The sequence below is a fragment of the Corvus moneduloides genome, chromosome 27 (genome assembly GCF_009650955.1).
Source record: "Corvus moneduloides isolate bCorMon1 chromosome 27, bCorMon1.pri, whole genome shotgun sequence".
NCBI lineage: Eukaryota > Metazoa > Chordata > Aves > Passeriformes > Corvidae > Corvus > Corvus moneduloides.
The window spans coordinates 1,310,452-1,335,438 of NC_045502.1; the positions used below are offsets into that span (position 1 = coordinate 1,310,452).

At 54.2% G+C, this 24,987-nt stretch overlaps 1 protein-coding gene across 1 annotated transcript in view; it reads left to right on the forward strand.

The window, feature by feature from the left end:
* SNRNP200 (small nuclear ribonucleoprotein U5 subunit 200) overlaps positions 1-24,987 on the forward strand; it is a 100,247-nt gene that overhangs the window by 15,623 nt on the left and 59,637 nt on the right. Inside the window, 14 exon segments of the mRNA XM_032091811.1 lie at positions 753-852; positions 1,606-1,742; positions 3,424-3,507; positions 3,692-3,865; positions 6,669-6,731; positions 6,734-6,808; positions 11,432-11,587; positions 13,328-13,498; positions 14,539-14,732; positions 15,977-16,100; positions 17,469-17,618; positions 19,954-20,064; positions 22,660-22,791; positions 24,436-24,624. Of these exon segments, the coding sequence (XP_031947702.1) occupies positions 753-852; positions 1,606-1,742; positions 3,424-3,507; positions 3,692-3,865; positions 6,669-6,731; positions 6,734-6,808; positions 11,432-11,587; positions 13,328-13,498; positions 14,539-14,732; positions 15,977-16,100; positions 17,469-17,618; positions 19,954-20,064; positions 22,660-22,791; positions 24,436-24,624 (1,860 nt within the window).

The following is a 24,987-nucleotide window of genomic DNA, read 5'->3' on the forward strand; positions in this document are numbered from 1 at the left end:
AAAGCGGGAATTTGCCTCAAAACCCCGTTCCTGGTGTTCGGTCCCATTAAATGAAATTGTGGCCCGACCAGAGCGGTTCCAACCTTGAAATTCTCAGGGATCTCCTGAGGGGAATGTGGTGCTGTTTCCTGGGAAATCATCGTCCATGGGGTCTGGTTCAGTTCTTTTTGCCGTGTTTTGGGAAAAAAATGGGAATTGGGGTTGTTTTTGAGGCTCCAGGATTGGTTTTGAGGCTCCAGGATTGGATTTCCCTCTATCCCTGGGTTCTGTTTCCCACCTGTTTTCCATTCTGCTGTGGAAAACTGGGAACTGGGGAGATCCTCAAGGTCTGTGGCTGCCACATCCTTGGGATCTGAGGGATTTTTCCATCAAAAAAGCGGGAATTTGCCTCAAAACCCCGTTCCTGGTGTTTGGTCCCATTAAATTGGGCTTGGTGTGAATTCCCAGGGATCTCCTGAGGGGAATGTGGTGCTGTTTCCTGGGAAATCATCATCCATGGGATCTGGTTCCATTCTTTTTGCCGTGTTTTGGGGGAAAAATGGGAATTGGGGTTGTTTTTGAGGCTCCAGGATTGGTTTTGAGGCTCCCGGATCATTTTTCCAGTCTCCAGGAGCATTTTTCCCAGCTCCCGGACTGTTTTTCCCTCCTTTCCTGCCGTTCCTGACCTCCCCTCGCCTTCATCCCTTGGAAAACAGGGATTCTGGCTCTGTGGGGGCCGGAGGGGAGTGAAAATTCCATGTTTTTCTTCCCAGACCGCCAGCGACGACCGGGAATGTGAGAACCAGCTGGTGCTGCTGCTGGGCTTCAACACCTTCGACTTCATCAAGGTCCTGAGGCAGCACCGGATGATGAGTGAGTTCCTTTCCCTTTTCCCGTGCAGGGAAAGTGCAGGAAAAGATCTGGGATTAATCCATGAATTCCCTCATCCTAAAGGAGAATTCCCAGTGAATCGGGGCTGGAGAAGAGGGAAACCTGAGGGAAAAGATCTGGGATTAACCCAGGTGTGGATAAACACAGGAATTCCCCCATCCTAAAGGAGAATTCCCAATGAATCAGGGCTGGAAAAGAGGGAAAAGTCATTTTTTGTCCTCTGAGATTCCATGGAAAACAAGGAATGAACCTGCTCCTGGTGGGCAGGGAGGGAAAAGATCTGGGATTAATCCAGGTGGAATTAATCCAGGAATTCCCTCATCCTAAAGGAGAATTCCCAATGAATCAGAGCTGGAGAAGAGGGAAAAGTGCAGGAAAAGATCTGGGATTAACCCAGGAATTCCCTCATCCTAAAGGAGAATTCCCAATGAATCGGGGGAAAAGAGGGAAAATTGCGGGAAAAGCTCTGGGATTAATCCAGGTGGAATTAATCCAGGAATTCCCTCATCCTAAAGGGGGAATTCCCAGTGAATCGGGGCTGGAAAAGAGGGAAACCTGAGGGAAAAGATCTGGGATTGATCCAAGAATTCCCTCATCCTAAAGGAGAATTCCCAATGAATCGGGGCTGGAGAAGAGGGAAACCTGAGGGAAAAGATCTGGGATTAACCCAGGAATTCCGGGATTCCAGCTGGTTTTGATCCGTTTTTCCCTGGTTTTCCCCCCGTTTTCTCCCAGTCCTGTACTGCACTTTGCTGGCCAGCGCCCAGAGCGAGGCGGAGAAGGAGCGGATCATGGGGAAGATGGAAGCCGATCCCGAGCTCTCCAAATTCCTCTACCAGCTGCACGAGACAGAAAAAGAGGATCTGATCCGGGTCAGGAAGCTGTGGGATCTGTGGGATGTGTGGGATCCTGCTTTGGGTGGGAAACAGGAGCTGCCGGAATCCCCCAAATCCGTGGGAAGCGCCGCTCCCGTCACCACTTCCCCTTTCCCAGGAAAAAAGGGTCAGATCAGCAACTTTCCCAGTTTGAAACTGGTTTGAACTGGTTTCAGACCCCCCTGGGTGTGTTGGTTATCCCGGTCTGTGGGATTGAGGAGCTCCTGGATGTGTTTTCCCTTTTTCCCTCCGGCAGTTTTCCCAGTTTGGGGTCTGTGGGATTGAGGAGCCTCCTGGATGTGTTTTCCCTCTCCCCTCAGCGAATTTCCCAGTTTTGAACTGGTTTTAACTGGTTTCAGTGCCACCCTGGGTGTCACCTCTGCTTCTCTCAGGATTTGCACTTCCATAGCTGATTTTGGGGTTGTTTTTTAGGGATTAACACCCCATTCCTGCTGGAAAACCCTACCGGCTGTGTTGGTTATCCCAGTTTTTGGGGGCTGTGGGATTGAGGAGCTCCTGGCTGTGTTTTCCCTCCTTCCCTTCCCCTGGATGTCACATCTGTGTGGGGAAATTCGGTTTTCCCGCCAAAAAGGGTTATTCCTGGTTTATAAAAATGGTTATTCCTGGTTTCTGGATGCCCATTCCCGAAGGAATTGGGGGAACTGGAGCACCTTAGATGAGGCTGAGCCCCTTCCTTGGGCCTGATTCCCGATTTTTCCCCACAGGAGGAACGCTCCCGGTGGGAGCCACGTTTATGTGGAGAAATTCGGTTTTCCCACCAAAAATGGTTGTTCCTGGTTTATAAAAATGGTTGTTCCTGGTTCCTGGATGCTTTTTCCTGAGGGAATTGGGGGAACAGGAGCAGCTGGCAGCCCTTGGAGGAGGCTGAGCTCTTTCCCTGGAGCTGAATCCCGATGTTTCCCCACAGGAAGAACACTCCTGACGGGAACCACATTTATGTGGGGAAATTCAGTTTTCTCACCAAAAATGGTTGTTCCTGGTTTCTGGATGCCCATTCCCGAAGGAATTGAGGGAACTGGAGCACCTTAGATGAGGCTGAGCCCCTTCCTTGGGCCTGATTCCCGATTTTTCCCCACAGGAGGAATGCTCCTGACGGGAACCACATTTGTGTGGAGAAATTCGGTTTTTTCCCACCAAAAAGGGTTCTTCCTGGTTTATAAAAATGGTTATTGCTGGTTCCTGGATGCTTTTTCCTGAGGGAATTGGGGGAACAGGAGCACCTGGCTGCCCTTGGAGGAGGCTGACCCCCTTCCCTAGGCCTGAATCCCGATTTTTCCCCACAGAAAGAACGCTCCTGATGGGAACCACATTTATGTGGGGAAATTCAGTTTTCCCACCAAAAATGGTTGTTCCTGGTTTCTGGATGCCCATTCCCGAAGGAATTGAGGGAACTGGAGCACCTTAGATGAGGCTGAGCCCCTTCCTTGGGCCTGATTCCCGATTTTTCCCCACAGGAGGAACGTTCCTGGCGGGAGCCACGTTTATGTGGGGAAACTTGGTTTTCCCGCCAAAAGTGGTTCTTCCTGGTTTATAAAAATGGTTATTGCTGGTTCCTGGATGCTTTTTCCTGAGGGAATTGGGGGAACAGGAGCACCTGGCAGCCCTTGGAGGAGGCTGACCCCCTTCCCTAGGCCTGAATCCCGATTTTTCCCCACAGGAGGAACGCTCCCGGCGGGAGCGCGTGCGGCAGTCCCGCATGGACACAGACCTGGAATCCATGGATCTGGACCAGGGAGGAGAGGTAAAATCCTTGGATCTGCTCCCAGAACACCCCTAGCCAGGCCAAAAAGGGTTTTTGAAGTGACATCCCACAGATGTGCTCAGGAAAAGTGGATTCCCACCTGGACGCAGCAGCTTTCCCTTTGATCCTCTCCCTGCGTTTGCACCCCAGGATGATTCCCAAACCCTTTTCCCGTGGTTTTCAGGCGCTGGCTCCCAGGCAGGTGCTGGATTTGGAGGATCTGGTGTTCGCCCAGGGCAGTCACTTCATGGCCAACAAGCGGTGCCAGCTCCCGGACGGATCCTTCCGGAGGCAGCGCAAGGGATACGAGGAGGTTCACGTGCCCGCCCTCAAACCCAAACCCTTCGGGGCCGACGAGGTTGGTGCCCGGTTTGTTCCCAAAAAATCACATCTCTGAGCCTTTTTCCAGAGCCTAAAGGGGCTCCCAGGGAGCTTGGAGAGGGATTGGGACAAGGGATGGAGGGACAGGACACAGGGAATGCGGTCAGAGTGGCAGAGAGGAGGATTTGATGGGATTTTGGGAAGGAATGAGGGTGGGGAGGGGCTGGGATGGAATTCCCAGAGGAGCTGTGGCTCCTCCGTCCCTGGAAGTGCCCAGGACAGGGCTTGGAGCCCCCTGGGACAGTGGGAGGTGTCCCTGAGGGTGGCTCTGGAGGGGATTTAAGATCCCTTCCCAAGCTAAACCAGTCCAGGGTTCCATGTTTAGATGGGATTTGGGGAAGAAATTCCTCCCTGTGATGCTGGGGAGGGATTGGGATAAGGGCTGGAGGGACAGGACACAGGGAATGGCTTCAACCAGGGAAAGGGGAGATTGAAATGGGATCTTGGGAAGGAATGAGGGTGGGGAGGGGCTGGGCTGGAATTCCCAGAGCAGCTGGGGCTGCCCCTGGATCCCTGGAAGTGCCCAAGGCCAGGCTGGATCCGGGACAGTGGGAGCTCGATGGGTTTCAAAGGCTTTAAAATCCCTTCCAGCCCAAATCATTCCCTGAACTGGGCACCAGGAAACGCAGCGTTCCTGGGAAATTGGACATGAGGAAAAGCAGCTTTCCTGGGAAATTGGGCACCAGGAAAAGCAGCTTTCCTGGGATATTGGATATCAGGAAAAGCAGCTTTCCTGGGAAATTGGGCATGAGGAAAAGCAGCTTTCCTGGGAAATTTGGGACCAGGAAAAGCAGCTTTCCTTGGGAAATTGGGTATCAGGAAAAGCAGCTTTTTTTGGGATATTGGGGACCTGGAAAAGCAGCATTCCTGGGATATTGGATATCAGGAAAAGCAGCTTTCCTGGGAAATTGGATATCAGGAAAAGCAGCTTTTTTGGGGATATTTGCAGCCTCTGGGTTTTGCTGAGCTGCTCTAGAAGGGGATGGTGAGCAAAGGGAATTAGCCCTCAGGAAAAGCAGCTTTCCTGGGAAACTGGGAAATTGGAGCCGCTTGGGATGGGGGAAGGAGTCCCTGGGGGTGCAGTGGGGGCGGGATTTAAGGTCCCTTCCCACCCAAACCGTGCTGGGATTCCGGGATATCGTGCCAGACCCTTCCTGGGGCTTCCCTGCAGAGCCCCAGCTTTAATCCCGCAACTTCCCCCCGTCCGCAGCCACTTCCCAATTCCCCTTTTCCCACTGCTCGTCCCGTGCTGAGCTTCCCCTCCTGGGGTTTTGCTGAGCCCTCCCTCTGGTTTGGCTCCTTCCTCTGTGCCTGGGTCAGAGCTGAGAATGATTCCTGGGAATAAATCCCAGCTTTTGATGCCGATCTGCCCCTCCAACAGGACTTTTCCTGAGTGCGAGCCCATCCATTCATCCCAGATCTGTTCCCACCCTGAGCACCGGGAGCAGGTTGGGTTTGGAGGGTTTGGGGTTTCCATGGAAGCTGAGAGGGTAAAACAATGAGAGTTTTCCCTCTTTTCCAGCTCTGATTAATTGGGAATTGTCCTTCTGGGAGGAGGGAATGCATCCATTAATCCCAGATCTCTTCCCATCCTGAACTCTGGGTTGGGTTGGGAGGGTTTGGGGTTTCCATGGAATCTGAGAGGACAAAAAACGAGTTTTCCCTCTTCTCCAGCTCTGATTAATTAGGAATTGTCCTTTTAGGATGAGGCAATTCATGGATTAAACCTGCCTGGATTAATTCCACGTCTCTTCCCACCCTGAGCACCGGGATCAGTTTGGGTTGGGTTGTCCATGGAAGGAGAACGAGTTTTCCCTCTTTGCCAGCCCCGATTAACGAGGAATTGTCCTTCTGGGATGAGGGAATTTGTGTGTGCATCCAATTCTCCTGAGTGTGATCACTTGGATCTTTCCCCAACCCGCTCCTCAATCCCGGGGCTTTTCCCACCTCCTTCCCAGTCTCTGATTCCCCACATTTGGAAACAAAGCCTAAATTCCTTCTTAAATCCGTTCTTAAATCCCTTCTTAAATCTGTTCTTAAATCCCTTCTTCTCCCCCTTCTTTTCTTCTCCCCCTTCTTTTCTTCTCCCCCTTCTTTTCTTTTCTTTTCCTTTTCTTTTCTTTTCTTTTCCCTTTTCTTTTCTTCTTTTCTTTTCTTTTCTTTTCTTTTCTTTTCTTTTCTTTCTTTTCTTTTCTTTTTCTTTTCTTTTCTTTTTCTTTTCTTCTTTTCTTTTCCGTTTTCTTTCTTTTCTTTTCCTTTTCTTTTCTTTTCTTTCTTGCTTTTCCCTTTTCTTTTCTTTTCTTTTCTTTTCTTTTCTTTTTTTTCTTTTCTTTTCGTTGTCTTTTTCTTTTCTTTCTTTCTTTTCTTTTCTTCTTTTCCCCCTTCTTTTCTCTTTTCTTTTCCCCCTTCTTTTCTTTTCTTTTCCCCCTCTTTTCCCCCTCTTTTCCCCCTCTTTTCCCCCTCTTTTCCCCCTCTTTTCCCCCTCTTTTCCCCCTCTTTTCCCCCTCTTTTCCCCCCTCTTTTCCCCCTCTTTTCCCCCTCTTTTCCCCTCTTTTCCCCTCTTTTCCCCCTCCTTTCCCAGCAATTGGTTTCGGTGCAAAAGCTGCCCAAACACACCCGGCCGGGTTTGAGAGGTTCAAAACCCCCAGCAGGATCCAGATCTCCACAATTGCTCCACCATCCCGGGCCTTTTCCCATCTGCATCCTGATACCCCACATTTGGAAACAAAGCCTGAATTCCTGCTTTTCCCTTCTTTCCCCTTCATTTTTCTCCTTCCCAGCAATTGGTTTCGGTGGAAAAGCTGCCCAAATACGCCCAGGCCGGGTTTGAGGGGTTCAAAAACCCTCAAACAGAATCCAGAGCAAGCTGTTCCGGGCGGCGCTGGAGTCGGACGAGAACCTGCTGCTGTGCGCTCCCACGGTGAGATTCCCGGGATTTCGGGGCGCCTTTGGCGCTGGCCGGGCACCCGCAGAAGTGGCTGGCTCGTCCTCCCCTGGCACAGCTGGGCAGAGCAGAGAGGAAAAACCATTAACAAAGGGTCTGGGAGGTGAGATAAGGACGGGCAGGAAAGGCTCCCAGGGCAGGACGGGCTCGGCTCGGAGGAGCACGAGGAGAAGTGAAAGAAGCCCTTAAAAGCACCTTTTTCACCCCAATTCCTGCCTCCTGCCTGCTGGGAGCACAGGGGAAAGGGGGGGGGGCTTTGTTCAGACCCATCCCTGTGGATCTCCATGGCTGGGGTGGATCTCTGCATCCCCATGGATCCCCAGGGGCTGCGGGTGGATCTCTGCATCCCCCGTGGATCCCCAGGGGCTGCGGGGGGATCTCTGCATCCTCGGGCATCCCCAGGGGCTGCGGGTGGATCTCTGCATCCCCCGTGGATCCTCAGGGGCTGCGGGTGGATCTCTGCATCCCCATGGATCCCCAGGGGCTGCGGGTGTGATCTCTGCATCCCATGGATCCCCAGGGGCTGCGGGTGGATCTCTGCATCCCCCGTGGATCCCCAGGGGCTGCGGGTGGATCTCTGCATCTCCCGGGGATCCCCGGGGCTGCGGTGGATCTCTGCATCCCCCGTGGATGCCCAGGGGCTGCGGGTGGATCTCTGCATCCCCATGGATCCCCAGGGGCTGCGGGTGGATCTCTGCATCCCCATGGATCCCCAGGGGCTGCGGGTGGATCTCTGCATCCCCCGTGGATGCCCAGGGGCTGCGGGTGGATCTCGGCATCCCCATCGTGATCCCCAGGGGCTGCGGGTGGATCTCTGCATCCCCCGTGGATGCCCAGGGGCTGCGGGTGGATCTCTGCATCCCCATGGATCCCAGGGGCTGCGGGTGGATCTCTGCATGCCCCGTGGATCCCCAGGGGCTGCGGGTGGATCTCTGCATCCCCCGTGGATCCCAGGGGCTGCGGGTGGATCTCTGCATCCTCGGGGATCCCCAGGGGCTGCGGGTGGATCTCTGCATCCCCATGGATCCCCAGGGGCTGCGGGGTGGATCTCTGCAGTCCCCCGGGGATCCCCAGGGGCTGCGGGTGGATCCTCTGCATCTCCCGGGGATCCCCGGGGGCTGCGGGTGGATCTCTGCATCCTCGGGTATCCCCAGGGGCTGCGGGGGGGATCTCTGCGTCCTCGGGCATCCCCAGGGGCTGCGGGTGGATCTCTGCAATCCCCATGGATCCCCAGGGGCTGCGGGTGGATCTCCAGGGCCTGTGGATCCCCAGGGGCTGTGGTGGATCTCTGCATCCCCCGTGGATCCTCAGGGCTGCGGGTGGATCTCTGCATCCCCCATAGATCCCCAGGGGCTGGGGTGGATCTCCAGGGCCTGTGGATCCCCAGGGGCTGCGGGTGGATCTCTGCATCCCCCATGGATCCCCAGGGGCTGTGGGTGGATCTCCAGGGCCTGTGGATCTCCATGCTGGGTGATCTCTGCATCCCCCGTGATGCCAGGGCTGCGGGTGGATCTCCAGGGGCTGCGGGTGGATCTCTGCATCCCCATGGATCCCCAGGGGCTGCGGGGTGGATCTCTGCATCCCCATGGATTCCCCAGGGGCTGTGGGTGGATCTCTGCATCCCCAATGGATTCCCAGGGGCTGCGGGTGGATCTCTGCATCCCCGTGGATCCCCATGGGCTGCGGGGGATCTCTGCATCCCATGGATTCCCAGGGCTGCAGGTGGATCTCCAGGGCCTGTGGATCTCCATGGCTGGGGTGGATCTCTGCATCCCCATGGATCCCCAGGGGCTTGCAGAGGGGTCCCCGTGGCCCCCAGGCCGTGCAAAGCCAAGCTGGGGTGCCCGCTCCGTTGTGGTGCCCGGTTTTGGGTGCCTGGTGCACTGGGTGCCTGGTGCGTTGGGGTGCCCGGTATTGGGGTTCCCACTCTGTTGTGGTGCCCTGTTTTGGGGTACCTGGTGCACTGTGGTGCCCGCTCCATTGCGATGCCCAGTTTTGGGGTGCCCACTCTGTTATGATGCCCGGTATTGGGGTACCTGGTGCACTGGGGTGCCCGCTCTGTTGTGGTGCCCAGTTTTGGGGTTGCCCTCTCCATTGCAATGCCCGGTTTTTGGGGTGCGGCTTTGGGGTGCCCTCTCCATTGCAGTGCCCGGTTTTGGGGTGCGGCTTTGGGGTGCCCTCTCCATTGCGGTTGCCCGGTTTTTGGGGTGCGGCTTTGGGGTGCCCTCTCCATTGCGGTGCCCGGTTTTGGGGTGCCCTCTCCATTGCGGTGCCCAGTTTTGGGGTGCAGCTTCGGGGTGCCCTCTCCATTGCGGTGCCCGGTTTTGGGGTGCCCTCTCCATTGCAGTGCCCGGTTTTGGGGTGCGGCTGTGCGGTGCCCTCTCCATTGCGGTGCCCGGTTTTGGGGTGCCCTCTCCATTGCGGTGCCCGGTTTTGGGGTGCGGCTTTGGGGTGCCCGCTCCATTGCAGTGCCCAGTTTTGGGGTGCAGCTTTGGGGTGCCCTCTCCATTGCGGTGCCCGGTTTTGGGGTGCGGCTTTGGGGTGCCCTCTCCATTGCGGTGCCCGGTTTTGGGGTGCGGCTTTGGGGTGCCCTCTCCATGGCGGTGCCCGGTTTTGGGGTGCAGCTTCGGGGTGCCCTCTCCATTGCGGTGCCCGGTTTTGGGGTGCGGTTTTGGGGTGCCCTCTCCATTGCGGTGCCCGGTTTTGGGGTGCGGCTTTGGGGTGCCCTCTCCATTGCGGTGCCCGGTTTTGGGGTGCGGCTTTGGGGTGCCCTCTCCATTGCGGTGCCCGGTTTTGGGGTGCGGCTTTGGGGTGCCCTCTCCATTGCAGTGCCCGGTTTTGGGGTGCGGCTGTGTGGTGCCCTCTCCATTGCGGTGCCCGGTTTTGGGGTGCGGCTTTGGGGTGCCCTCTCCATTGCGGTGCCCGGTTTTGGGGTGCCCTCTCCATTGCGGTGCCCGGTTTTGGGGTGCGGCTTTGGGGTGCCCTCTCCATTGCGGTGCCCGGTTTTGGGGTGCGGCTGTGCGGTGCCCTCTCCATTGCAGTGCCCAGTTTTGGGGTGCGGCTTTGGGGTGCCCTCTCCATTGCGGTGCCCGGTTTTGGGGTGCCCTCTCCATTGCGGTGCCCGGTTTTGGGGTGCGGCTTTGGGGTGCCCGCTCCATTGCAGTGCCCAGTTTTGGGGTGCAGCTTTGGGGTGCCCTCTCCATTGCGGTGCCCGGTTTTGGGGTGCGGCTGTGTGGTGCCCTCTCCATTGCGGTGCCCGGTTTTGGGGTGCGGCTTTGGGGTGCCCTCTCCATTGCGGTGCCCGGTTTTGGGGTGCGGCTTTGGGGTGCCCTCTCCATTGCGGTGCCCGGTTTTGGGGTGCGGCTTTGGGGTGCCCTCTCCATTGCGGTGCCCGGTTTTGGGGTGCGGCTTTGGGGTGCCCTCTCCATTGCGGTGCCCGGTTTTGGGGTGCGGCTTTGGGGTGCCCTCTCCATTGCGGTGCCCGGTTTTGGGGTGCCCTCTCCATTGCGGTGCCCGGTTTTGGGGTGCGGCTTTGGGGTGCCCGCTCCATTGCAGTGCCCGGTTTTGGGGTGCGGCTTTGGGGTGCCCTCTCCATTGCAGTGCCCGGTTTTGGGGTGCGGCTTTGGGGTGCCCTCTCCATTGCGGTGCCCGGCTTTGTGGTGCCCTCTCCATTGCGGTGCCCGGTTTTGGGGTGCGGCTTTGGGGTGCCCTCTCCATTGCAGTGCCCGGTTTTGGGGTGCGGCTTCGGGGTGCCCTCTCCATTGCGGTGCCCGGTTTTTGGGGTGCGGCTTTGGGGTGCCCTCTCCATTGCAGTGCCCGGTTTTGGGGTGCGGCTTCGGGGTGCCCTCTCCATTGCGGTGCCCGGTTTTGGGGTGCCCTCTCCATTGCGGTGCCCGGTTTTGGGGTGCGGCTTTGGGGTGCCCGCTCCATTGCAGTGCCTGGTTTTGGGGTGCAGCTTTGGGGTGCCCTCTCCATTGCGGTGCCCGGTTTTGGGGTGCGGCTTTGGGGTGCCCTCTCCATTGCGGTGCCCGGCTTTGGGGTGCCCTCTCCATTGCGGTGCCCGGTTGTGGGGTGCGGCTTCGGGGTGCCCTCTCCATTGCGGTGCCCGGTTTTGGGGTGCGGCTTTGGGGTGCCCTCTCCATTGCGGTGCCCGGCTTTGGGGTGCCCTCTCCATTGCGGTGCCCGGTTTTGGGGTGCGGCTGCGTGGTGCCCTCTCCATTGCGGTGCCCGGTTGTGGGGTGCGGCTTCGGGGTGCCCTCTCCATTGCGGTGCCCGGCTTTGGGGTGCGGCTTTGGGGTGCCCTCTCCATTGCAGTGCCCGGTTTTGGGGTGCGGCTTCGGGGTGCCCTCTCCATTGCGGTGCCCGGCTTTGGGGTGCCCTCTCCATTGCAGTGCCCGGTTTTGGGGTGCGGCTTCGGGGTGCCCTCTCCATTGCGGTGCCCGGCTTTGGGGTGCCCTCTCCATTGCAGTGCCCGGTTTTGGGGTGCAGCTTTGGGGTGCCCTCTCCATTGCGGTGCCCGGTTTTGGGGTGCAGCTTCGGGGTGCCCTCTCCCCGGGGCAGGCCGGGCGCCGTGGTGAGCGGCGCGGGCGTTGCTTGCAGGGCGCGGGGAAGACGAACGTGGCGCTGATGTGCATGCTGCGCGAGATCGGCAAGCACATCAACATGGACGGCACCATCAACGTGGACGACTTCAAGATCATCTACATCGCCCCCATGAGGTCCCTGGTGCAGGAGATGGTCGGGAGCTTCGGGAAGGTGAGACGGGCTGGGGTCGGATCCCAGGGAGGTTTGGGGTCGGATCCCAGGGGAGGTTTGGGATGAGTGGGGTTGGATCCCAGGGGAGGTTTGGGGTCGGATCCCAGGGGAGGTTTGGGATGAGTGGGGTTGGATCCCAGGGGAGGTTTGGGGTTGGATCCCAGGGGAGGTTTGGGGTTGGATCCCAGGGGAGGTTTGGGATGAGTGGGATCGGATCCCAGGGAGGTTTGGGATGAGTGGGGTTGGATCCCAGGGGAGGTTTGGAGTCAGATCCTAGGGGAGGTTTGGGATCGGATCCCAGGGGAGGTTTGGGATCAGATCCCAGGGAGGTTTGGGGTTGGATCCCAGGGAGGTTTGGGATGAGTGGAATTGGATCCCAGGGAGGTTTGGGATTGGGTCCAAGAGGAGGTTTGTGATCGGATCCCAGGGGAGGTTTGGGGTTGGATCCCAGGGAGGTTTGGAATGAGTGGGATCGGATCCCAGGGAGGTTTGGGATTGGGTCCAAGGGGAGGTTTGGAATGAGCGGGATCAGATCCCAGGGAGAGGTTTGGGGTTGGATCCCAGGGAGTTTTGGTGTTGGGGATGAGTGGGATTGGATCCCAGAGGAGGTTTGGAATGAGTGGGATTGGATCCCAGAGGAGGTTTGGGATTGGATCCCAGAGGAGGTTTGGGATGAGTGGGATCAGATCCCAGGGGAAGTTTGGGATCGGATCCCAGGGAGGTTTGGGCTCATGGAGGGGTTGGGGTTGGGAATGGAGGTGGGGAAGGGGTTGGAGAACAAGGAGAAGAGTCTGGAGAACTCCTGAAGGGCTCAGCCTGGAGAAAAGGGGGATCAGGGATGGGTTATGGGGTTGGAGAGTGTCCAGGGATGGGTTATGGGGTTGGAGAGCATCCAGGGATGGGTTATGGGGTTGGAGAGTGTCCAGGGCTGGGTTATGGGGTTGGAGAGTGTCCAGGGGTGTGTTATGGGGTTGGAGAGCATCCAGGGATGGGTTATGGGGTTGGAGAGTGTCCAGGGGTGTGTTATGGGGTTGGAGAGTGTCCAGGGATGGGTTATGGGGCTGGAGAGTGTCCAGGGGTGTGTTATGGGGCTGGAGAGTGTCCAGGGGTGTGTTATGGGGTTGGAGAGTGTCCAGGGATGGGTTATGGGGCTGGAGAGTGTCCAGGGATGGGTTATGGGGCTGGAGAGTGTCCAGGGATGGGTTATGGGAATGGAGAGTGTCCAGGGATGGGTTATGGGGTTGGAGAGCATCCAGGGCTGGGTTATGGGGTTGGAGAGTGTCCAGGGATGGGTTATGGGGTTGGAGAGTGTCCAGGGATGGGTTCTGGGGTTGGAGAGTGTCCAGGGATGGGTTATGGGGTTGGAGAGTGTCCAGGGATGGGTTATGGGGCTGGAGAGTGTCCAGGGGTGGGTTATGGGGTTGGAGAGCATCCAGGGCTGGGTTATGGGGTTGGAGAGTGTCCAGGGATGGGTTATGGGGTTGGAGAGTGTCCAGGGCTGGAGAATTCCTGAGGGAGCTGGGAAAGGAGCTCAGCCTGGAGCAAAGGAGGCTCAGGGGGGCCCTTGTGGCTCTGCACAAGTCCCTGACAGGAGGGGGCAGCCGGGGGCGGGAGGGGATTTGGGATCTTCGCCCAGGGAACAAAAACACCAGGACGAGAGGGAACGGCCTCGAGGCGCACCCGGAGAGGTTTGAGCGGGATTTTGGGACTCCCCGTGCTCATCCCGCCGGTTTTCCCCAGCGTTTGGCCACCTACGGGATCACGGTGGCCGAGCTGACCGGCGACCACCAGCTGTGCAAGGAGGAGATCAGCGCCACGCAGATCATCGTGTGCACGCCCGAGAAGTGGGACATCATCACCCGCAAGGGCGGCGAGCGCACCTACACCCAGCTGGTGCGACTGGTCATACTGGTGAGCACCCGGGGCTCTCCTCCACGTGGATCTGGGCTTTGGGCTGGAGAAATTCAGGTTTGGAGAGGTTTTCGTTGAGAAATCAACCCAAAAATGGGGTTTGATGGGATTTTGGGAAGGAATGAGGGTGGGGAGGGGCTGGGATGGAATTCCCAGAGGAGCTGTGGCTGCTCCTGGATCGCTGGAAGTGCCCAGGACAGGGTTTGGAGCCCCCTGGGACAGTGGGAGGTGTCCCTGAGGGTGGCTCTGGAGGGGATTTAAGGTCCCTTCCCAAGCTAAACCAGTCCAGGGTTCCATGTTTAGATGGGATTTGGGGAAGAAATTCCTCCCTGTGAGGCTGGGGAGGGATTGGGATAAGGGCTGGAGGGACAGGACACAGGGAATGGCTTCAACCAGGGAAAGGGGAGATTGAAATGGGATCTTGGGAAGGAATGAGGGTGGGGAGGGGCTGGGCTGGAATTCCCAGAGCAGCTGGGGTTGCCCCTGGATCCCTGGAGGTGCCCAAGGCCAGGTTGGAACCCCCTGGGATGGTGGGAGGTGTAGAGGGTGGGAATGGGATGGGATTTAAGGTCTCTCCCAACCCAAAGCATTCCAGGATTCCATGTTTCGATGGGATTTTGGGGAAGGAATCCTGACTTTTGAGGGCGGGGAGGGGCTGGGCTGGAATTGCCAGAGCAGCTGTGGCTGCCCCTGGATCCCTGGAAGTGCCCAAGGCCGGCTTGGAGCCCCCTGGGACAGTGGGAAGTGTGGGACCCATGGTGGGACCGGATGAGCTTTGAGGTCCCTCCCAACCCAAACCATTCCAGGATTCCGTGTTTAGATGGGATTTTGGGGAAGGAATCCTGACTTTTGAGGGCGGGGAGGGGCTGGGCTGGAATTCCCAGAGGAGCAGCTGGCATCGCTGGACGTGCCCAAGGCCAGGCTGGATGTGCCCGGGCGTGGTTCCCGTGGTGGGGCCGGATGAACTTTGAGATCCCAGCGGCTCCACGATCCCGCGGATCGGCCTCAGGGATCGCTCCGTGTCCGTTCCCTTTTCCCAGGACGAGATCCACCTCCTCCATGACGACCGCGGGCCCGTGCTGGAGTCGCTGGTGGCCAGGGCCATCCGCAACATCGAGATGACGCAGGAGGACGTGCGGCTGGTGGGGCTCAGCGCCACGCTGCCCAACTACGAGGACGTGGCCACGTTCCTCAGGGTGGACCCGGCCAAGGGCTTGTTCTACTTCGACAACAGGTACTGGGAAAAACGGGAGAAGCTTTTCCAGCTGGATTTCCATCCGTCCTTCCGTTCATCCAGCCATCCCTGGATCCAGCCATCCCTGGATCCAGCCATCCCTGGATTCATCCATCCCTCCCTGGATCCATCCAGCCATCCCTGGATTCATCCATCCCTCCCTGGATCCATCCAGCCATCCGTCCATCCATCCCCCCATCCCTCCATCCCCGTGTCCATCCCGTGTCCATCCCGTGTCCATCCCCGCGTCCATCCCGCGTCCATCCCCGCGTCCATCCCCGCGTCCATCCCGCGTCCATCCCGCGTCCATCCCCGCGTCCATCCCGCGTCCATCCCGCGTCCATCCCCGTGTCCATTCCCGTGTCCATCCCGTGTCCATCCCGTGTCCATCCCGTGTCCATCCCGTGTCCATCCCCGTGTCCATCCCCGTGTCCATTCCCGTGTCCATCCCGTGTCCATCCCGTGTCCATCCCGTGTCCATCCCGTGTCCATCCCCGTGTCCATCCCGTGTCCATCCCCGTGTCCATCCCCGTGTCCATCCCGTGTCCATCCCGTGTCCATCCCGTGTCCATCCCGTGTCCATCCCCGTGTCCATCCCCGTGTCCATCCCGTGTCCATCCCGTGTCCATCCCCGTGTCCATCCCCGCCTTTATTGATCTTCGGGGTCGGGTTTTGAGCGTTTGGCTTTTCCATGGAATCCCAGGGGACGGAACGCGTGGCTTTTCCCTCTTTTCCTGCCCTGGCTGGTTGGGAATTGTCCTTTTGGGATCAGGGAATTTCTGGGTCCGCACCTGGAGAAATCCCGGATCCTTTCCCGTCCTCAGCACCGCGTTGGCCTTTGGGGGTTTGGGTTTTCCTTGGAATTGGCGACCACAACACAAAAAGAATTTTCCCTCTTTTCCAGCCCTGATTAATGAATTATTTTGGGATCTCAGATCCCCCCAAAAAAAAAAAAACCTTGGACTAAGCCCTGCTGGAAAAAAACCCCAAACCAGGCTGCTGCTGCTTCCCAAAATTCCCTTTTTCCTCCCTGAATACCCCCGGAAATTCCACAAATCCCAGCAAGGCCCGGAACCACCAGAACTCCCGGAAAACCGCAGAGGAATTCCAACTGCTCCCAAAAAAAAAAAACCCCCAGGATGTGACTTTCCACCTTGGTTTTGTGTTTTTTTTTTTTTTTCCTGGAGATTTCTCCGCTCATTCCTCATTCCATTTTTTTTCCCGGATCTTTTGCCCTCTCCCAGTTTCCGGCCCGTGCCCCTGGAGCAGACCTACGTGGGAATCACGGAGAAAAAAGCCATCAAGCGCTTCCAGATCATGAACGAGATCGTCTACGAGAAAATCATGGAGCACGCCGGCAAGAACCAGGTGGGAGGCGGCGTTCCCGACCTTCCTTTTCCCTTAATCCTGGAAAAAATCTGGGATTTTCCCTCTTTCCCCCCCCCCCCCCCCCCCCCCATTTTGAACTCCGGATGCTCCAGAGAAATTCCAGGCAGGGTTTGGGTTGTTCGTGGATGGAAAATGAGTTTTCCCTCTTTTTTTTTCCCTGGTTTTTTTTTTTTCCCTGATGAATTGGGAATTCTCCTTTTGGGATGAGGGGATTTTTGTGTCTGCACTGGGATTAATCCCAGAGTTTTTCCCGCAATTTTCCATCTTTTCCAGCCCTGATTCATTGGGAATTCTCCTTTAGGATGAGGGAATTCCTGGTTCAATCCCAGATCTTTTCCCTCAGGTTTCCCTCTTCTCCAGCCCCGATTCGTTGGGAATTCTCCTTTAGGATGAGGGAATTCCTGTGTTTATCCACACCTGGATTAATCCCAGATCTTTTCCCTCAGGTTTCCCTCTTTTCCAGCCCCGATTCATTGGGAATTCTCCCTTTAGGATGAGGGAATTCCTGGGTTAATTCCACCTGGATTAATCCCAGATCTTTTCCCTCCCTGCCCACCAGGAGCAGGTTCATTCCTTGTTTTCCATGGAACCTCAGAGGACAAAAAATGACTTTTCCCTCTTCTCCAGCCCCAATTCATTGGGAATTCTCCTTTAGGATGAGGGAATTCCTGGGTTAATCCCAGATCTTTTCCCTCAGGTTTTCCTCTTCTCCAGCTCCGATTCATTGGGAATTCTCCTTTAGGATGAGGGAATTCCTGGATTAATCCCAGATCTTTTCCCTCCCTTCCCACCAGGAGCAGGTTCATTCCTTGTTTTCCATGGAATCTCAGAGGACAAAAAATGACTTTTCCCTCTTTTCCAGCCCTGATTCATTGGGAATTCTCCTTTAGGATGAGGGAATTCCTGGGTTAATCCCAGATCTTTTCCCTCAGGTTTCCCTCTTCTCCAGCCCCGATTCACTGGGAATTCTCCTTTAGGATGAGGGAATTCCTGGATTAATCCCAGATCTTTTCCCTCCCTTCCCACCAGGAGCAGGTTCATTCCTTGTTTTCCATGGAATCTCAGAGGACAAAAAATGACTTTTCCCTCTTTTCCAGCCCTGATTCATTGGGAATTCTCCCTTTAGGATGAGGGAACTCCTCGATTAATTCCACCTGGATTAATCCCAGATCTTTTCCCTCAGGTTTCCCTCTTCTCCAGCCCCGATTCATTGGGAATTCTCCTTTAGGATGAAGGAACTCCCATGTTTATCCACACCTGCCTCTCCCCCGGGCCCAGCCGGCCTCGGCATTCCCCCGGAGCCGGAATTGCGGGCTCATCCCGGTTTTCCCCGCTCCCCTCCCGCAGGTGCTGGTGTTCGTGCACTCCCGGAAGGAGACCGGGAAGACGGCGCGGGCCATCCGGGACATGTGCCTGGAGAAGGACACGCTGGGGCTCTTCCTGCGCGAGGGCTCGGCCTCCACCGAGGTGCTGCGGACCGAGGCCGAGCAGTGCAAGGTGAGGGGAAACGGGGAGATCCTGCGGGGATCCGTCTGCAGGCCCGGGTCTGGGAAAGGTGGAGTTATGTGGGGAAAATTGGGGAAAAATCCTGTGGGGATCTGTGTGCAGGCCCGGGTCTGGGAAAGGTGGAGTTATGTGGGGAAAATTGGGGAAAATTGGGGAAAAATCCTGTGGGGATCTGTGTGCAGGCCCGGGTCTGGGAAAGGTGGAGTTATGTGGGGAAAATTGGGGAAAATTGGGGAAAAATCCTGTGGGGATCTGTGTGCAGGCCCGGGTCTGGGAAAGGTGGAGTTATGTGGGAAAAATTGGGGAAAATTGGGGAAAAATCCTGTGGGGATCCGTGTGCAGGCCTGGGTCTGGGAAAGGTGGAGTTATGTGGGAAAAATTGGGAAAATCCTGCGGGGATCCGTCTGCAGGCCTGGGTCTGGGAAAGGTGGAGTTATGTGGGGAAATTGGGGAAAATTGGGGAAAGTTGGGGAAATTCCTTCAGGGAATGTGTGTGTGCAGCCCTTGGTTTGGGGAAAAGGTGGAGTTATGTGGGGGAATTCGGGAAATTCCTGTGGGGATTTGTGCAGGCCTGGGTCTGGGAAAGGTGGAGTTATGTGGGGAAATTGGGGAAAATTGGGGGAAAATTTGGGGAAAAATTGGGAAAAATTGGGAAAAATTTGGGAAAAATTGGAAAAAAATTGGGAAAAAATTGGAAAAAAATTTGGGAAAAATTGGGTAACATTTGGGAAAAAATTGGGGAAAAAATAGGGAAAAATTTGGGAAAAAGTTGGGAAAAATTTGGGAAAAAATTGGGAAAAATTGGGAAAAAATTGAAAAAAAAATGGGAAAAATTTGGGAAAAATGGGGAAAAAATTGTAAAAAATGGGAAAAAATTGGGAAAAAATTGGGAAAAATTGGGAAAAAATTGGGAAAAATTGGGAAAAAATGGGGAAAAATTGGAAAAAAATTGGGAAAAAATTGGAAAAAAATTTGGGAAAAATTGTGAAAAAAGTTGGGAAGAAATTGGAAAAATTTGGGAAAAAATTGGGAAAAATTTAAGAAAAATTGGGTAACATTTGGGAAAAAAATGGAAAAAAATTGGGAAAAATTGGGAAAAATTTGGTAAAATTTGGGAAAAAATTGGGAAAAAATAGGAAAAAATTTGGGAAAAATTGGGAAAAATTTGGGAAAAATTTAGGGAAAAATTGGGAAAAATTTGGGAAAAATTTAGGAAAAAATTGGAAAAACATTTGGGAAAATTTGGGAAAAAATTGGGAAAAATTGGGAAAAAATTGGGAAAAATTGGGAAAAATTTGGGAAAAATTGGAAAAAAATTGGGAAAAAATTGGAAAAAAATTTGGGAAAAATTGGGAAAAATTGTGAAAAAAGTTGGGAAGAAATTGGAAAAATTTGGGAAAAAATTTGGAAAAATTTAAGAAAAATTGGGTAACATTTGGGAAAAAATTGGAAAAAAATTGGGAAAAAATTGGGAAAAATTTGGAAAAAATTGGTAAAATTTGGGAAAAAATTGGGAAAAAATAGGAAAAAATTTGGGAAAAATTGGGAAAAATTTGGGAAAAATTTAGGAAAAAATTGGAAAAACATTTGGGAAAATTTGGGAAAAAATTGGGAAAAATTTAAGAAAAATTGGGAAAATTTGGGAAAAAATTGGGAAAAATCTGGGAAGAAATTGGGAAAAAATTGGGAAAAATGTGGGAAAAAATGGGAAAAATTGGGAAAAAATTGGGAAAAATTTGGGAAAAATTGGCAAAATTTGGGTAAAATTTGGGTAAAATTTGGAAAAAATGGGAAAAATTTGGAAAAAATTGGGAAAAATTTGGGAAAAATTGGCAAAATTTGTCTAAAATTTGGAAAAAAATTGGGAAAAATTTAAGAAAAATTGGGAAAATTTGGGAAAAAATTGGGAAAAATCTGGGAAGAAATTGGGAAAAAATTGGGAAAAATGTGGGAAAAAATGGGAAAAATTGGGAAAAATCCTTGGGAAAAATTGGCAAAATTTGGGTAAAATTTGGGTAAAATTTGGAAAAAATGGGAAAAATTTGGGAAAAATCGGGAAAAATTTGGGAAAAATTGGCAAAATTTGTCTAAAATTTGGAAAAAAATTGGGAAAAATTTGGGAAAACATTGAGAAAAAATCTGGGAAAAAAATTGGGAAAAAATTGGAAAAAAAAGTGGGAAAAATGTGGGGAAAATTGGGAAAAAATTGGGAAAAATTGGAAAAAAAAGTGGGAAAAATGGGGGAAAAATTGGGAATAATTTGGCTTTTGCCCCGGGCTCTCCTGCTTTCCCCTCCGTGCCCGGCGCTGCCGCGGCGCTGCCGCAGAACCTGGAGCTGAAGGACCTGCTGCCCTACGGCTTCGCCATCCACCACGCCGGCATGACGCGCGTCGACCGCACGCTGGTGGAGGATCTCTTCGCGGACAAGCACATCCAGGTGGGAGCGAATTCCCGAGGGAATTCCCGCCTTTGGAGCCTCCCCGAATCCCACCCAGCCGTGGTTCTCCGGCTAAAACCCGCCCCGGGCTCGTCCCGCTCTGCTGAGGAGGCGGCGGGGATTTTCCCAAAGGGTGGGGAGAAAATGGGAGCTGCAAGCGGATTTTCTGGGAATGTTGGAGGGCTGGGAGGGGCTGGGAAGGGGAAGGGGGGAAAGGGAGTTGGGCACCGGGAAAAACGGCTTTTTTGGGAAATTTGGGATGAGGAAAAGCGGCTTTTTTTGGGAATTAAGCACCAGGAAAAGCAGCTTTTCTGGGATATTTGGGATGAGGAAAAGCGGCTTTTTTTTGGATCTTTGGGATGAGGAAAAACAGCTTTCCTTGGAAATTTGGAACCAGGAAAAGCGGCTTTTTTTGGGAATTAAGCACCAGGAAAAGCGGCTTTTTTTGGGATATTTGGGATGAGGAAAAGCAGCTTTTTTTGGGAAATTTGAAACCAGGAAAAGCGGATTTTTTTGGGAATTAAGCACCAGGAAAAGCAGCTTTTTTGGGAATTGGGCACCAGGAAAAGCAGTTTTTTTGGGGATACTGGATATCAGGAAAAGTGACTTTTTTTGGGAATTGGATATCAGGAAAAGCAGCTTTTCTGGGATATTTACAGCCTGGGAATTTTCTGAGCTGGTCTGGAAAGGGAAACTGGGAAAAGGGAATTAGGAATCAGGAAAAGCAGCTTTTTTTGGGATATTGGAGATCAGGAAAAGCAGCTTTTCTGGGAAATTTGGGATGAGGAAAAGCAGCTTTTCTGGGAAATTTGGGATAAGGAAAAGTAGCTTTTTTTGGGATATTTGCAGCCTGGGAGTTTCCTGAGCTTGTCTGGAAATGGGAGCTGGAAAAGGGGAATTGGGCACCAGGAAAAGCAGCTTTTTTTGGGGTATTTGGAATGAGGAAAAGCAGCTTTTTTTGGGAATTGGGCACCAGGAAAAGCGGCTTTTTTTGGGAAATTTCCCGATAAACGGATGGCAAAGGATTTTCCCAGGAAATTCCAGCCTGGATCCCGCTGTTCTCCGGCCCTTCCTGTGCCCAGCCATGGGGACGTTCCCACTCCTCGCCCTTCGTCCCTTCTCCAAAGCATTTCCAGCCCTTTCCTTCCTTGGGAAGAGCTTTTTGGGTGGATTTGAGGGATTCGGGATGGATTTGGGGGTTCCTGGCTGGATTTGGGAGTCCCTGGCTGGATTTTGGAGGTTCCTGGCTGGATTTTGGAGCTTCCTGGCTGGATTTTGGGGTTCCTGGCTGGATTTTGGAGGTTCCTGGCTGAATTTTGGAGGTTCCCAGGTGGATTTTGGAGTTCCTGGATGGATTTTGGAGCTTCCTGGATGGATTTTGGAGCTTCCTGGTTGGATTCTGGGGGGTCCTGGCTGGATTTGGGGGTTCCTGGCTGGATTTTGGGGGTTCCTGGATGGATTTGGGGGTTCCTGGGTGGGATTTAGAGATTCCTGGTCGGATTTTGGGGGGTCCTGGCTGGATTCTGGGGGTTCCTGGCTGGATTTTGGGGGTTCCTGGTTGGATTTTGGGGTTCCTGGCTGGATTCTGGAGGTTCCCGGGTGGATTTTGGAGCTTCCTGGCTGGATTTTGGAGGTTCCCGGGTGGATTTTGGGGGTTCCCGGGTGGATTTTGGAGGTTCCCGGGTGGATTTTGGAGCTTCCTGGCTGGATTTTGGAGCTTCCTGGTTGGATTTTGGAGGTTTCTGGCTGGATTTGAGGGTCCCTGGCTGGATTTTGGAGTTCCTGGTCGGATTTTGGAGGTTTCTGGATGGATTTGGGGTTTCCTGGCTGGATTTTGGAGCTTCCTGGCTGGATTTTGGGGGTTCCTGGATGGATTTGGGGGTTCCTGGGTGGGATTTAGAGATTCCTGGCTGGATTTTGGGGGGTTCCTGGCTGGATTTTGGAGTTCCTGGCTGGATTTGGGGGTTCCTGGCTGGATTTGGGGGTTCCTGGCTGGATTTTGGGGTTCTTGGCTGGATTTTGGAGTTCCTGGCTGGGATTTAGAGACTCCTGTTTGGATTTTGGGGGTCCTGGCTGGATTTGGGGGTTCCTGGCTGAATTTTGGAGGTTCCTGGGTGGGATTTTGGAGTTCCTGGGTGCATTTTGGAGCTTCCTGGCTGGATTTGGGGGTTGCTGGCTGGATTTGGGGGTTCCTGGCTGGATTTTGGGGGTTCCTGGGTGGGATTTAGAGACTCCTGGTTGGATTTTGGAGTTCCTGGTCGGATTTTGGAGGTTCCCGGGTGGATTCTGGAGGTTCCTGGTTGGATTTTGGAGTTCCTGATCGGATTTTGGAGGTTCTCGGGTGGATTCTGGAGGTTCCTGGTTGGATTTTGGAGTTCCTGGTCGGAATTTGGAGGTTCCCGGGTGGATTCTGGAGGTTCCTGGTTGGATTTTGGAGTTCCTGATCGGATTTTGGAGGTTCTCGGGTGGATTCTGGAGGTTCCTGGTTGGATTTTGGAGTTCCTGGTCGGAATTTGGAGGTTCCCGGGTGGATTCTGGAGGTTCCTGGCTGGATTTGGAGCTTCCTGGCTGGATCTGATCCCTGTTTTCCTGCAGGTCCTGGTGTCCACGGCCACGCTGGCCTGGGGTGTGAACCTGCCGGCCCACACGGTCATCATCAAGGGCACGCAGGTGTACAGCCCGGAGAAGGGGCGCTGGACGGAGCTGGGAGCGCTGGACATCCTCCAGGTGGGAGCTGGCACGCTCTGGCATCCGGGGCAGGATTTTCCCGTCCTCAAATCCCACCTAAAATCCCATTCTTGGGCTTCCTTCGTGCTCGTTGCTCTTCCCGGTGCTGTGGGATTGGAGGGGAGGGGGGAAAATTCCTCAGGAATTTCATGCCCAGACCCATCCCAGATAATTCCTCAAGAATTCCATGCCCAGACCCCTCCCAGATAATTCCTCAGGAATTCCATGCCCAGATTCTTCTGGGATAATCCCTCAGGAATTCCATGCCCAGTCCCATCCCAGATAATTCCTCAGGAATTCCATGCCCAGTCCCATCCCAGATAATTCCTCAGGAATTCCATGCCCAGACTCTTCTGGGATAATCCCTCAAGATTTCCATGCTCAGACCCATCCCAAATAATTCCTCAAGAATTCCTTACCCAAACACTCTTGAGATAATTCCTTCCCTGGATCTTCTTGAGATAATCCCTCAAGAACTCCATGCTCAGATTCCCTTAGGATAATTCCTCAAGAATTCCATGCCCAGACCCATCCCAAATAATCCCTCAGGAATTCCATACCCACCCCTATCCCAGCCAATCCCTCCAGAATTCCATACCCAGACTCTTCTGGGATAATCCCTCAACAATTCCATACCCATCCCCATCCCAGCCAATCCCTCCGGAATTCCATGCCCACCCCCATCCCAGCCAATCCCTCCAGAATTCCATCCCCCCCCCATCCCAGCCAATCCCTCCAGAATTCCATGCCCAGACTCTTCTGGGATAATCCCTCCAGAATTCCATACCCACCCCCATCCCAGCCAATCCCTCTGGAATTCCATACCCACCCCTATCCCAGCCAATCCCTCCAGAATTCCATACCCACCCCCATCCCAGCCAATCCCTCTGGAATTCCATACCCACCCCTATCCCAGCCAATCCCTCCAGAATTCCATACCCAGACTCTTCTGGGATAATCCCTCAAGATTTCCATGCTCAGACCCATCCCAAATAATTCCTCAAGAATTCCTTACCCAAACTCTCTTGAGATAATTCCTTCCCTGGATCCTCTTGAGATAATTCCTCAAGAATTCCATACCGAGACCCATCCCAAATAATTCCTCCAGAATTCCTGGCCTGGACCTTCTTGAAATAATTCCTTGCCCAGCCCCATCCCAGCCAATCCCTCAAGGATTCCATGCCCAGACTATTCTGGGATAATCCCTCAAGAATTCCATGCCCAGATCCACCTGGGAAAATTCCTTGCCCAGACCCTCCTGAGATAATCCCTCAAGAATTCCATGCTCACACCCATCCCAGGTAATTCCTCAGGAATTCCTTCCCTGGATCCTCTTCAGATAATTCCTCCAGAATTCCTTGTCCAAACTCTCTTGAGATAATTCCTTGTCCAGACCCTCCTGAGAAAATCTCTCAAGAATTCCTTGCCTGGATCCTCTTGAGATAATCCCTCCGGAATTCCATACCCATCCCCATCCCAGCCAATCCCTCTGGAATTCCATACCCAGGCTCTTCTGGGATAATCCCTCAACAATTCCATACCCACTCCCATCCCAGCCAATCCCTCCAGAATTCCATCCCCCCCCCATCCCAGCCAATCCCTCCGGAATTCCCGGCCCTCCTGACGCTCTCCTCCCGCTGGCAGATGCTGGGCCGCGCCGGGAGGCCGCAGTACGACACGAAGGGCGAGGGAATTCTCATCACGTCCCACGGGGAGCTCCAGTACTACCTGTCCCTGCTCAACCAGCAGCTGCCCATCGAGAGCCAGATGGTGGCCAAGCTGCCGGACATGCTCAACGCCGAGGCCGTGCTGGGCAACGTCCAGAACGCCAAGGTGGCCGCGAATTCCCACGTTCCGGAGGGATTTTAGGGATTTGTGCCCCTGGATCCATCCCTGAGGGAGTTGGGATGGGATTTTAGGGATTTGTGCCCCTGGATCCATCCCTGAGGGAAACTGGGATGGGATTTTAGGGATTTGTGCCCCTGGATCCATCCCTGGTGGAGTTGGGGTGGGATTTTAGGGATTTGTGCCCCTGGATCCATCCCTGGTGGAGCTGGGATGGGATTTTAGGGATTTGTGCCCCTGGATCCATCCCTGAGGGAGTTGGGATGGGATTTTAGGGATTTGTGCCCCTGGATCCATCCCTGAGGGAAACTGGGATGGGATTTTAGGGATTTGTGCCCCTGGATCCATCCC